This window comes from Pteropus alecto, unplaced genomic scaffold (assembly GCF_000325575.1).
Source record: "Pteropus alecto unplaced genomic scaffold, ASM32557v1 scaffold134, whole genome shotgun sequence".
NCBI lineage: Eukaryota > Metazoa > Chordata > Mammalia > Chiroptera > Pteropodidae > Pteropus > Pteropus alecto.
In genome coordinates, this window is record NW_006436283.1 from 9,117,910 (window position 1) to 9,133,132 (window position 15,223).

Consider the following 15,223-nt stretch of genomic DNA (forward strand, 5'->3'; position numbering starts at 1 on the left):
AGGTGGGCTGTAACTTCTGATTTTTTTGGTTTAAAAATTTATTTTTAAATTTTAAATTACAGTTGACATACAATATTATATTAGTTTCAGGTATACAATATAGCGATCAGACATTTATGTAACTTATGAAGTGATCACCCCGATCATTCTAGTGCCCATCTGACACCATACATAGTTTTTACAACATTATTGACTATATTCGCTATGCTGTACTTTGCATCCCCATGATTGTTTTTATAACTGGTGATTTGTACATCTTAATTTCTTCCCCTTTTCACCCTTCCCCGCCAGACCCCTCTCCTATCTGGCAACCATAAATTTGTTCTCCATATCTATGAGTTTATTTTGTTTGTTCATTTTTTTAGATTCTACGAATAAGTGAAATCATGGTATTTGTCTTTTTCTGTCTGACTTATTTCACTTAGCATAATAATACTCTCTAGGTCCATCTACTTCTAAATATTTTTGTATTCTGATTCTTTGCATGCAGCTTGCTTCTATCAGCAAACTATTTTCCTATGATAGAAATCAATTTATGATCTTGGTAGGGAAAACACCAAATTCTCAAGCATATCTATTGATTATTTTAAATACTTTTCTTTTAAATTTTTAATTATTTTAATCACCAAGGTACTAGCCACCCTAAAAAAAACCTAATCAATACAGACTCGTATGATTAGTACCATATCTCCCATGTAAATGTATTTGTGTCTTTTTAAGAGTGATATGTACACATACATACACATGGTCACATATATAGACCTTAATATATCATTCACATGATTGCACATATTTACATTGAACTTAAGACAATAGAAAAGAGTTTCAGCCCTTACCTTAGAGGTACCTATTTAAGGATAATCTGTGACATCAATAATTTTATGGAAAACGTAAACAATTGCAGTTTGGTTTTGTAACAAGTTTATCATTTATATTTTTCATCCGTGGCAGGAAGGACAATTATTGGGACTCCTGATGAGGAAACCATGGATACAGTACTTCCACAAAGCCACTTTGACATGGTGGGGATTGTGTTTAATAATACTTTCTCATATAAGCTGAAGCTCAGTTGGGAATACAGAATCCAAATGATAAAAGAACACTTTCAATACTCAGGTAAACACTTAAGAATTGATTCCAATCTGTTTGCTACCAAATCCCCAGTTGGGAATGACTGATAGAAAAATTAATAAAGTCAAGAAAAGAAGTAATATACTTTTTATTCCTGAACTTGATCAGTCTGTACTATACGATGAGTCTCATTATTTTGGCAACCATTCAGTAATAATCTTTCTTCCAGTTTTGCTGAGTGGTTTAAAAGTGCTCTAGATTGTGTGATCATAGGCTCTGAGAAGATGTTTAGATATTTTACTTTAGAGCCAAAGTTAAGGTTTTAATTCCATTAATAGATTCCATTGCATAATTATGGGCATATTTTTCTTCCTTAAAGAACACTGTTGGGCTCTGCAAGATGGAATTTATTGTTCCTTGACAACATACTGGCAAAGAGGGTTTGCGGCTTTTCAAGCTGCAATTAATGCTGCGATTATAGAAGTAAGTGCCCGATTTCAAACATCTGTTTTATTTATCCCTGTTTTCCATTCTCTACCTCATCCTCCACCCTGCCCAACGCTCTTAGGAGATGATACTTTGCCTCTCCTGAGAGAAATTAGAAGCTGTCAGGTGAGGATATCCCCTGACTTCACAACACAATTCCTGTAAAGCTGCAGGCCACCTATACACGACACCCATCTTGTCCCTTCTCTCATCCCTAATGATTTTCCTCAGTTCACAGGCCGGATCCCAACTCTTCCACCCTTACCAGGTTAGCCGCACCACGGATTTTCCCTTCTGTTTCCTCTTCCTTCAACTTCCCCCTTTCAACTAGATACTTCTCTTCAGGACTTAAAAGTTGTGAATTTCTTCTCCTATTATCAAGACCTTCCCTTATGCACATTTCCTCCCCAGATACTCTAGCTCCCTTTCCTTAACAGCTAAACTTCTTGAAAGAGTTGTCTTCACTTAGACCCAACCCTACTCAACATGATTTTCGTCCTCACCACACCACCAAAATGGCTTCTTCTAAGGTCAATAACAACATCCCATGTCAATGAACAACTGACCTTTTTCACTCCTTGTCTTACTTGATTTTTTAACTAAATAACAACATTCACTTCATTTTTCTTCACATTTCTATCCATTTCTTCCCAGTCGTCTTGCCAGCTTTTCCAACTTTATACTCCCACTTCCTTAAGTCTGTAATTCCACAAGGTTCTATCCTAGGCATCTTTCTCCATCCTTTAGGCAATGTCATTTATTTCTATAATGTTAATTATAATTTAAAGCTGATTAACTCCAAGAATTCTACTTTAACTTATAGATCAGCAAAGGCCACATAATGAATATTTTAGGCTCTCGGGTAGGGGAGGGGCAAACCATCTCTATGGCAACTATTTAACTCTGCCATTGTACCTCGAAAACAGCCATTAGACAATACATAAACAAATGAGTGTGACTGTGCCCCAGTAAAACTTTATTACAAAAACAGGGGATCGATCAGATTTGGTCTGTGGACCACAGTTCACTGACCTCTGCTATAGTCCCAAGTATCTGATCGTTTACTGGATATCTCTACTTTGATGCCTCATAAGCAATTAAAACTAATATATTTAAAACAATATGGGTGTTTTCCTCTAAAAGTGGCTAAGTTAAAATTTTTTCTCTTTGTTAGTAATTGCCAAAGCCACTCACCTAGTGGCCCAAATAGAAACTGGGGAATCATCAGAGATAATTTTCTCTGCCTCACTCATTACATCCCATCTCTCATCTGGCCTTGTTAATTCTAAGCTCAAATCTATGTACTCCTCATTAACACTGCCACCAGCACTAGTCCAAGCCATTATCTCTAGCCTGTACCATGGAAGTAGTTTATTTCTCCAGTTTCATCTATACTGTATCAATCTATCATCTGTCCGTCTGTCTGTCTCTCTGTCTGTGTGTCCGTCCGTCCATCTACCTACCTACCTACCTACCTACCTACCTATCTATCTATCTATCTACCCACCCACCTCTCTATCATCTATCTATCTAATCTAATCTTATCTATCTATCTTTCTTTCTCACCCACCTACCTACCTATCATCTATCTATCTATCTATCTATCTTTGCTCAGGGACCTCTTTTCTGTGCCTATAATATACTGTGCTCCTTTTTTCCTTTGCACGTGCTGTTCGCTCTGCCCAGAGTTTTCTTCTCCATTCTCAGTTCCTCCCACATAATCTTCGTTTAGGTGAGATCACAGCCTTCAGCTGTGACAGTATAAATGTCATTTCTACAGGGAAGTCTTCCCTGATTTTGCTTTGTTAGCACTCTCTACTTCTCCTTTAGTGCAATTGCTCAATTATAATCAAACAGCTGCTAGTGCAATGAATTGTTTAATGTCTCTCCTTCCTCCTCTAGCTCTACCACAAAATGTAAAACTCCATGAAAGCAAGAAATGTTTCTGTGTGTATCGCTGCTCTCTCCATCACCTATCACAGTATATTGTGTGTGCTAGACCCCCAGTAATTTATCAGATGACTCGTATTTAATGTCAGTTAATACCAAAGGCCATCAAAATTGTTCTGATAATAGTTCACCATATTTTAAAATAATGGAACTATGTAAATATTGAAAATGAAAAGGAACAAAAAGTATGGTTTTCTAATATATTTTTTCTATGGTTAACATCATAAACTTTTTTTGTTAACATCCCAATTTAGGTCACAACAAATCATTCTGTGATGGAGGAACTGACATCAGTTATTGGAATAAATATGAGGACGCTACCTTTCATTTCTAGGGGAGAAACTGTAAATGAATGGTTTATTTTTATTTGTATAGTTTATTTCTCCCCTTTTATATATTTTGCATCATTAAATGTTACAAAAGAAAGAAAACAATTTAAGAAACTGATGATGGTGATGGGTCTCCGAGAGTCAGCATTCTGGTAAGTTAAGTTTACTTTACCTGTGTATCATATCACACGTGAATTAATAGAGAAGCTCATTGTATTTAAGGGAAATTAGATTAATTCACAAGATTTTCTTGCATGCATTCAATTTTTTTTTTGTGATAAGCATTTACATTTTTTAAAATTAATTATTTATTTTAATTAAAGAAATTATTTAAATATTTTTCTTCCTTTTTTTCTTTTTTCTTCTTTATGCTTTTTTTTTCTTTCTTTTTCTTCTTTTTCCCCTGTCTACCTCCTCCCTCCCCACTCCTCCACATGCATTCAATTTAATTAGCTTACCTGTATTAGATTTTAAGATGCTGGCAGTAGAAAATAAGTAAGATTGTGCTTATGCTTCCCTGAGTGGGAGAAAAAAAAAATGATGCCTGTATCAGTTAACTATTGCCAGAAAAATGCTGCATAAAAAAAGCACCCCCAAACCCAGTGACCTCAAACAAAAATTGTTTATTCTTCCTCATTTATGGGTGGCATTGGGTGGAGTTTGGCAGATCTAGTCTAGGCTTAGCTGGGCTCATATCCGAGGTGCCGTTTGCAGCCACGTCAGTCCCGTGTGTCTGCTGATCTCCTTGGATCAGCAAGCTCTCTGAGCATGTTCTTCTCATTCAGTCACAGAAGTGCGAGAGGGCAAATCTTGCTATACAAGCACATTTCAGGCTCATGCTCATGCCATGTCTGATAACATCCCATTGGTGAAAGCAATCGATGTGGACCAACCCCAAGTCAAAGGGCAAAGCAGTACATTCTGCCCACTGTGAAGCCAAAGCAAGTCAGACAGCCAAGCCCAAGATAGTGGTGTGGGGATTATACTCCCCTCATGGAAGAGAAGCGGGGAGAAGGGAGTGAAAAGTTCGAACAGTAAACTAATTTGTCACAATGTTATTGAAGCCAGTTCTTGTAGTTAGTCAATCTAGATGTTCTCTGGGTGGGATTAAGGATTAAATGAGATAATGCGTTTCAACTCCTAGCACAGAGAGTGCCCGGTCCCCTTAAAGTACAAGTAAAACAAGTCAATCTCTCTCTTGCTCACTCACTATTTCTCTCTCTCCATTGTCGTATCCATTTATCTGTTGTCCTTTTCCTCATAGACTTTGGGGTAGTTTACTGTAGCAACAGTAAAAATAGTGAACATTGAACTTGCTATATGCAAGGGGTCACTCAGCCCATGGTGCTGTTATTCTCAGTTTACAGATAAGACAACAGAGGCACAGACAAATTATTTGCCCAGGAAAACCCCACTTTTTAGCCACTGTGCTATATAACTTGGAAATATTAATAAAATAAAATTAGTGATAAGGGGATAGTTTCCCCTGATAGAAAAAGCTGTTGGTGAAATGAGCTGACAGTAACACACACTGTATTGTCCTTACTGTTTTTGAGGTAAACATTACATTTGGTTCCAATTTTGTAAGTGCCCCAAACTGAGGTACAACACAGCAGAAAGTTTTCCTGATAGAGCACTGTCCAAGGTAGCAGGGTTTGCATTGGCCAGAGATTTTTAAAAAATTAGTTGATATTGCATCAGTTACTGGGGAGAATGTGCATGTATGCTCTTTACCCCTTTTTCTCTTCAAACACAAGGCAATTTTAAAACACAATAAATTTTTAAACTGAAATAATGTGCACAAAAGCATGGTTTTGACAAGTTAACTTCCAAGAGAACCCCATTACCAGGTGCAGGCATCCCAGGTATTGAGTTAAAACTGGTATGTTTCTTACAAAGCCCCCACAGTTATTGAATATTTTACCCTCTTCCACTTCTTTCTTTAGCAGGCACAAATTTTGCTGTAATCTACGTAACCCAAATAGAGCTCAAGAATGCAGAATTCCCATAGAATCTTGAGGGTAATTTCTTATATAAAACCTTTGAATAGATCATGAAAATTATTTATAATAATCTTTTTCCAACTGTACATTTCTCTCATATGAAAGTCTAGTAATATTAGCTCTACGAATCATAATTATCCTTTTAATTGAGATGATTTGATTTAAGTATTCATGAACCAGGATTAACTCCCACTGGGGCTAATATTTTTTAAGAGGGTGGAATAGAAAAAACTAGAAATAAAACAAATGGTTAAAACCAGAATTTTTTACTTGATTTTTTTTCTCTTTATTAGTCTTCAAGATAATTGTTTTCCTAACATACTCCAAAAATGACCAGTTCCTTAAATACAGTTATAAACTCATGGACCTTAACTTAACATGTCTAATAGGTTTCAATCCACTGTAATTATTATTATTGAAATTTAAATTGTCCCATTTTTGGCCAAAAGAAGCCACTTAAGGTTGGTTTCTGATTCCTTTTGATGAGATTCTAAGTGGTTTTTTTTTTTTGAGGTGGGGAGGAGAGGGTAGGTTCTTTGCTATTTTTGTCTGACAAGATACTCTAGTTCTATTTCATTGGGAAAAGACCATTGTATGCTAGAAATATTCTTTAGTATTGCATTGGTCATTGTTTCTAGTCTTTTTCAGCTGACAGAGATAGAATAATGACATATGTGCTACACTTTATAAATAACATACATACATTAAAGATAAATGTCTTATGAGTTTATACTCATAAGTATAAATTCATGTAGTACATTAGGGCTTTTACTTAACCTCTCCCATATTACAACTGTATCTCCTTTTGCACACACTGAGAATTCTCGTTCTCTAGGAGAAATACAGAGACTATCAGAATATTTCTAATTATTCATTTGTTTTATCCAGAAATATACATACGAAGTCTAACAGTACTAATAATATTACTTCAATATGATAACTGACAGCAGTTAAAATACTTTTTTCCTTATGTTCTCCTTAAATTCCCCATTTTTTTGTAGTTGTATCTTCACGGACAGAGTATATGTCGTTCTCTCCTTTTTAAACATCGTTTAGTCTTAGTTATACAAGGAAGTATAATTTTTTAATAAAACATTATTTTGAGTAGATTCATGTTTAGTTGTAAGAAATACTTAGATTCTCTGTATACTTTACCCAATTTCCCCCAATGATAACGTCTTGAAAAATGTTCATATGATATCACATCACACTATTGACACTGTTACAGTTAAGATACGGAATAGTTCTATCACCACATTCAACGCTTCTTTCCCTGTTCCCCATCCCTAACCCCTGGGAACCATGAATCTGTTCACCTTTTCTATAATTTAGACATTTTATAAAAATGGTATATAAATGCAATCATATATAGTACGTAACCTTTTGGGGTTGTTTTTTTTCCCCCACTCAGCATAGTTCCCTGGCACTTCATCCAAGTTGTTGCATTTATTAACAGTTTGTTCCTTTTTATTGCTGAGTACTAGTCCATGGTATGGGTGCACCTCAGTTTTTTAACCCTTCAACCCAAGGAGATATGAGTTGTTTCCAGTTTTTAGGTGTTACAGATAAAGCTGCTATAAACTTTCATGTTTGGGTATTTATATGAACATAAGTTTTTATTTCTCTGGGAAAAATGTCCGACAACATGATTGCTAGACTGTATGGTGGTTTAGTTTTATAAGAAACTGCTGAACTGTTTTCCAGAGTAGACATACCATTTTATATTCCCACCAGCAGTGTATAAGTGACAGAAGCATGGATTATAGAAAATAATTGTATTTGATTTGGTTTATGCTTTTATGCTTCCATTGGAATTTATCTATGTCTGATGTTCTTATTAATTCATTGAACATAAAAGATGGGCATTTTTTTCTTATTTCCTTTCTTTTTAAATCTTAATATTCCATACTCTCCCTACTCAATCTATGGCCAGCTCTCTCAAAAAATATCTTTAACTATTAGGAGTCAGTATTTTTCATAGATGAAAGATTTACCCTATCTTCAAAAACCAACTGAATAGATTGTTCGGTATTTGAATTAGTAAAAGATTTTTAAAATGTCAAATTAAGTAAGGAAAGCATGAAAGAGATAGGAAAACTGTAATCACGTAGCTTTACTGTTACAGGATTCATGAAAATGCTATTTGTGGCAATAAAAGCAACTTACATTTATTTACTACACAAGAGTAGTAAAAGCAACTTACATTTATTTACTACACAAGGTGAGATTAGTACAATAAAAATTACTACACAAGGTGAGATTACTACAATAAAAGCAACTTACATTTATTTACTACACAAGAGTAGTAAAAGCAAGTTACATTTATTTACTACACAAGGTGAGATTACTACTTTTTCATTGATAGTCACTTAACTAAAATAATAAGATTATATCCAATGTTAATTTTAAAATTCATTTTACATTTGGAAAGATAATTGTAATAATCGCTAAGCTAACGTCTTTATGTGCATTATCTCATTTAATCCTTAGAACAACCATGAGATAGCTACCATGACTAACCTCATTTTACAGATGAGGGTGAGAAAGGATAAGTAACTTGACCATGACCTTACAGCTAGAATGTGCATAGTAGTAAATTTGACCCTAATATGTTTGCTTTCAGAACTTACATTCTTAAATGTTTTGCATATTACCTATCGAAACATTTGTGTGTGTGTGTGTGTGTGTGTGTGTGTATGACATTTTGAATTAACATTTCATTTCTACCATAGGCTCTCCTGGGGATTGATATATGCTGGCTTCATCTTTGCTATGTCAATTTTTATGGCTCTGATCATAACATCTATCCAAATTATAATAATTACTGGCTTCATGGTGATATTCACACTCTTTATCCTATATGGCCTATCTTTGGTGAGTTGGCAAAACATGTATCTCTTAATCTGTTTCAGGTTTCAGATATATGAGTGAATAATGCTTCCTCCATTGGTATGGTCACTAACTTTGTATCCTGTTTTCTATATGCTTTGAAGAAGCTTTTGACAATGTGAGAGATTGATGACTGTTGCTATTTATGATTCTCAAAGGAAAAATTATACCAATTGGAACTCCTCTTTCTTCTTTCAGGTAGCATTGGCTTTCCTCCTGAGTGTGTTGATAAAGAAACCTGTCCTAACCGGTTTGGTTGGGTTTCTATTCACTGTATTTTGGGGATGTCTGGGATTCACTGCCTTATATCAAGAACTTCCTTCATCTTTGGAATGGATTTTAGGTCTTTTTAGCCCTTTTGCCTTCTCTGCTGGAATGGCCCAGGTTAGAACACAACGATTTCATGATTTTATTTACAACATTTTCAAAACTCTTAATTTAGTGTTGCATGAAACTTAATGACAAGTTATGCTGTAGTTTAAGAAATTTCGCTGTTGAAAAGCTGAATGGACAAAAAAATCTTATCAAAGTAATAAAACAGATATGTCATTTGTAAAATCTTATAAAATTTAAAGAAGAAAAATAATCGCCCATTATCTGACCACTTAGAAATATCTGGTTTATGATCCCATTTCAAGAGGCAGTAAAATGTAGAGGTTATAAGTAAAATGTGGAGGTTATAGATGGCATGAGTCAGTCTCACCTCTGCCATTTACCAGCCAGGTGACCTTGAGCAAGTCACGACTTTTGTGGCCTCACTTCTTCATCTGAAGAATGAGGATGTCAGCAGAGCTCACCTAATGGGGGTAATTGTGAAGACAAACTGTGTTGTTTTTTATTTATATATATATTTATATACATATATATGTATATATGTATATATCACTAGAACAGTGCCTGATACATGCTATGTGAATGTCAGCTATTATCTTTATTATCTCTCTATTTTCTATTATCTTTATTATATTTAAAAATAATTTATTCAAGTTTTTAATACTAATTTAATATTTTAACATTTCTGCAGTTACCTTTCTTATACTTAGCATTTTTATATTTCTTTTAAATGGCCTCTGATTTCACTGCCCACTCTGAGTTTCTCTTCCCAGAATGTAATTTTTGGTTGCTTGTCCACTTCTCCAAATTCCCTTCTTTAACACTTCTGTGAAAATCAGTTACTTAGACGTCTATTCTTCAATTGTTTTGCTTTCTCATGTAGCATTTCTCACTTTTACAACAATTCTCTTCATATACAGCAACACTATGACTAATAACTTCACTGTGAATTTTTGAAGAAAGGAATTTTAAAATATAAATTACATTTGTCTAGGCAGCACTAGTTTAAAAAACTTTTGTTTAGTGGATTCATCCAACTTTGAATTTATTTTAAATCTCAGATTACACACCTGGATTATTACCTGAATGGTGTTATTTTTCCTGATCCCTCTGGAGAGTCATATGTAATGATACTTACTTTCTTCCTTTTGGCATTTGATACTCTTCTCTATTTGATTTTAACATTATATTTTGAGCGAGTTTTGCCTGGTAAGTAATAGTGTGGTTAAAGTTGCATTTAAAGAAATTCTGTTTCTTAAGTAATGTCTTAATATTTGTAATTTGGGAAACATTTCTGATTGCCAAGGAAAGGAGAAAGTTTGGAAAACAATAGAAATTTTTCATTTTCATGTTGCTATTTAATGGTCTGAATGGCTTTATTTTGTAAAAACATTTTAATTAAAAATAACATTTCTTTTGGTTTTCATCTTTTATAAAGGTAGGATGTGTGCGTATGAGCGTGTGAGTGTGTGTGTGCATGCGTTTATATTTTAGCTGAGGAGAGGGAAGCTATTGGATAATGATGCTTTTTAGTGCTTGAATTCAACTCACTGACAAGATAGTTCATTAAATAGTTCTTGCTAATATTTGGCTCTAGTATACTTGTTCTTCTGAATCTCAAAAATATGAAGAAGGGAACACATTATAAAGTGAATGGATGACCTCTTATTTCCTTCCTTTTTGTGGGAAGATCAACCTAATGGGAATGTATTATATAGTGTTATAAAAATTAATAAAATAAGCTCCACAAATGACTTAAATAATTATAATAAAATTCATGTGTAGCATACACATAGAATTCCAGGAACTAGTATACTTACATTTTATTTTGCCCATATAAAATCCACAAATTTTACTCATACATAATTCTTCTTATATAGCAGAATCTAAATATTTCCATCCTTTTCAAACTCTATTTATTGTGGTCTCTTCCTTTATCTGTTTTCTAATTCAGGCATTATATTTAAAAAATATTCATAGTTTTCCTCTAGACTTTGTTTTATGTTCTTTATGTCTATTATACTATTATTTTAATATAATATAAATTATGCCTCTTGGTTCCATTAATATAATTTTATTTTTAATTTTATAACATTTTGAAATAAGTAATTTCTTTTGCATTTAGCAAATTGCCTTCAATATTATTTTGCAAAATTATTGTGAATGAATGATTTTCTCAAAATTAAATGAAATTTCTTCTTTGAACCAAAAAGTTTCATATAATGTATGTAACCCATATAAAACCAAGTTAACATATGTCCTTGTCTTGGTCACAGGTCACAGTCAAATAATCAGTGCTCTGGTATCTGAATAATTGAAAAATTTACTTCTCTGTTATTTCTCAGACATGCAAAATGGAAATTAAAATCCCAGACCTTATCTCTTGTGTATACACTCACTCCCATTCACACACATGGCAGTGGTCTTAAACACTTCTTTTCTCTAAATCTTTACAAGTGTCCCCCAACTAAACTGGGGCTAGACTATTCTCCATTTTCTCATCGTCTTCATCCTTTTGAAATTTCTTGTTTTCTCTCTTACCACATCATGTATTACCCTTTGTAGTATAAATCAAATTAATTTGTTTTTAGCCTCCAGGCTGAGGAACCTAGTAGGGAAAATCAGAATTCTTTCTAATTAGTAGAGGATGTCATAAACTTGTAATACTCCAAAGTAAGTTTTTCCCTGTAACAACTCTGTGCCATATGACATTTGTCCTTGCCTAAATTTTTGGTGTTCTACATTAAAAGTAACTTTTTTCTCCAATAGTTACATCTAGGATTTAATTTGTATTGTAATAGGCAAAATTTCCAGTTTCTCTTGTTAAGTCTTCCACTCATTCATAATTAGGTTGCTCTTCTTTTCCAAATACTTCCCTCCTTATGGGAAGGCACAATAAGTATATTCAAATCTGAGAAATTGGAAATCAAATTTTTCCTTTCAGTTCCTGTGTATTCATATAATTATACAATTTTACCAATCAGTATTGAGTTCAGTGTTTAGTAAGGGCCTCGCATCTTGTAAATGCCAAAACAGGGATCTGGAGAGGTTATGTGTCAGGGCCAAGAACACAGCAGAATTTGGACCAAAACTTTAAATAAAATTCTGAACTAATGCTCTCTTACTTTTTTTTTACATACAATTCAATATTTGTTATATTTATTACTCATTTCTCGTCTTTGTTTCTAGAATGTTAGTCCCCATGAGGGAAGAGATGTTTGCTTTTTATTACACTGATATCTTCAAGCATCTAGGACAGTTTGGCACTTAGTAGGTATTCAGTAAATTCCTGGTGAATTACATAAATGCATATATTAGTCTTCATATTTCAATTTTCTTCAGGATAAATGATGTATGTTTTCCCATCTAGACACTACCTGGTACATAAGAGGCTCTCAATAAAGATTTGCTGAAGGACTGCAAGAATGAACTCTTTATTTTCCCTCAGCTTCAAATTAAACAACTCTTCCTCCTTCTTTTTTTTTTTAGGTCCATAAATTTTATTCAATCTCACTTCCCTTTATTTGGGTACAATATGTATTCTTTAATCCAAAGTTTTATAAACATCTTTCAAAATGACATTTTTAGAACATTTTACCTTTACATATAAATGTTTTTGCATTTATAATTCTTTTTCAGAACCAAAACACCAAGAATTTCCTATGAAATGGATACTTATAAGATATCAGTTTTCATCTACCTATTTAGCACATAGCTGCTCATTGAAGTCAGTGTGGGTCAACAGTCTGTGTCTTAAAGGCTTTCGTGGGTAGCATTGGAAATGATTATGTAAATTAGTATTTAAATATAGTGTAGGAAGTGTGATAAGTCAAAAGGAGCAGCACGTATGCCCAGCAGTGGGAAACAGCATAGTTCTTTTGGAGTGACATTTTTCACTTGTTTATTCCCTTATGTTAGCTTTCAGTAACAGTTTGTAATGTAATATTACATGTGAAAACTCCCTGTTGTTTCAATTATCCTATAGTCTCTTAAAAATCTATTAAATTTCCTCCACTTATCACTAATAAATTCATGTTTTGTGGATACATCTTTAAAATAACATCTCATTTTCTTCGATTCTATAGATCCATAGCTGAACTTTCTATTCTCTTTTCTTACCATTAAAATGGAAGTTCATTTAACTTTCAAAACAATTTTTAACTGATTATATATGTACAGTCCATTCTGCTTTGGAATGCTATGAACTATCTCTTAATAAAATCCTTGAATAATTTCATGAGGTCATAGAAAATTAAAGAATTATCTGGGTATCTGGTTGAAAAAAATACATAAAATATAACAAAGACATGGCAGAAACAGCTTGATTTGTGTTTCTTTCATTTTTCTTTTGAATTTTAAAATTTCCTGTGTTTCTCACTCTGATCCCTTAATTTTAATCTTTTTCCTTTTTAAAATCTTTTACTAGATGCCAACAGTAATTCGGCCTTACGTCTACCTTTCTGGTATTAGGAACTTAATTTTTCTACTTTTATTAATTTATTCTTAGAGCTTTGAAAAAGTTTGACTTTCGATTTGTACTGATTGCTATACTGCTTATTCCCAAAATTTTTTCCTGTATTATCAAATTTTTTTTTCTTTATACACAGTTGCAGAAATCAGCTTACACAACTTCTCTTTTTAAGCATCCAAATGTCTGGAAATCCCAAGAGTGAGAAGTTCTTATTTGATACAGTTTCCTAGAGCTAAACTTTATCTTCTTTGATAAGCTCTTATTTTTATGAAGCAGAGCTGAGAATTTATCAAAGGTCAAACACTGTCTTCACTTTAATATTCCTGTAATACTTTACTTTTAACATTATAAACATAAATTCCCATAGAATAACTTAAATTTAAAATTGATATCAAGCCACACTAGGACAGAAGTCATTCTTTACTGATGTAGTATTATTGATTCAATATATAATTGTGTCTTGATTGATTAGATGAAGATGGCCATTGGCATTCACCATTGTTTTTCCTAAAGTCTTCGTTTTGGTCCCGACATCAAAATACTCATCACGAAGACTTCGAGGATGAAATAAGTCCCGAGCATTCCTCTGATGACTCTTTCGAACCTGTGTCTCCAGAGTTCCATGGAAAAGAAGCCATAAGGTAACCAACAAATTATGTGACTTTATATGTACATTTAGAGATAAAAGCTTAAGAAAGTAAGCTGCCACAGGGTCAGCCACAGGTCAAATATCGTTATAGATGATGTGTTTTTTGAAAGTTCATTTCTTTCAGGTATTCCGCTGCCATCATCCTAAATTTTTCTCATTAATCACTGGAAACAAAGAGTAGAGACTGTTATTTTGATAAATTTGCCTGTGAAAGAGAAGACTAATTGAACGATAACTAGAGAAGGGTGCAGGACTGAGGGAAAGCCTGTCACCTTCCCTTCCTCCTTCGCTCCTTTTATCCTTTCAATTGTAACTTTCCCTTCATTTGCTAACTTAGAGAAATCACGGGAAAATAGGAAAAGCCAAGCTTGATAAGGGTATCAGCAGGTCTGTGCAGACCTCTTCGGGGGGCGGTTTGGGCTCTCACTGCTGCCCTCCTGGATCCCATCAAGAGGGCGACACCCCACCTTGTGAAGTTTCGGTTCCGTCATGACTGGCAGTGCTGGCACTTAACATAATCGATGTTATTAGGAAATGTGTTTACTCAAAGTTGCTTACTCTTCTTTCAGAATCAGAAATATTAAAAAAGAATATAATGGAAAGCATGGAAAAGTAGAAGCGTTGCAAGGTAAAGAAAAAACATTGTTTCAATGATGTTTTTAATTAATTTTTTTGTTGTTGTCTGAAAATACAGATAGTCATAGTGAAAATTAGAGAATGAATAGCGATAAAAAGGAAAAATTTTCATTATGAAAGATAGTCACCAATAATATATTATTTTTTCTATATATGTACGTATATAAAATACTTTTAAAAAAATAGGATGTTACTACTTCTGCTAGTTTATAATCATTAACCTAAATTTGTCATACTGAGCTTGGAGTATCACTGGAATTGTTTTTGCTTTCATAGAACTTTTCATTACCTGTTTTGGGCCTTATTTTTTGTTCTCTGATAATATAAGTTCATATTGTCTGTCTTCAAGAATCTCTTAAAATTTCTGGGATGCTAATAGAACTGTTTGTTGTTTTCCAATGACATT

At 33.6% G+C, this 15,223-nt stretch overlaps 1 protein-coding gene across 1 annotated transcript in view; it reads left to right on the top strand.

Annotated features, from left to right (window-relative positions):
- ABCA10 (ATP binding cassette subfamily A member 10) overlaps positions 1–15,223 on the top strand; it is a 45,220-nt gene that overhangs the window by 1,213 nt on the left and 28,784 nt on the right. Inside the window, exons 2-9 of the mRNA XM_015589632.2 lie at positions 952–1,116; positions 1,451–1,554; positions 3,762–3,988; positions 8,572–8,713; positions 8,927–9,112; positions 10,123–10,270; positions 14,005–14,173; positions 14,751–14,809. Coding sequence (XP_015445118.1) covers positions 952–1,116; positions 1,451–1,554; positions 3,762–3,988; positions 8,572–8,713; positions 8,927–9,112; positions 10,123–10,270; positions 14,005–14,173; positions 14,751–14,809 — 1,200 coding nt within the window. The remainder of the gene's footprint in view (positions 1–951; positions 1,117–1,450; positions 1,555–3,761; positions 3,989–8,571; positions 8,714–8,926; positions 9,113–10,122; positions 10,271–14,004; positions 14,174–14,750; positions 14,810–15,223) is intronic.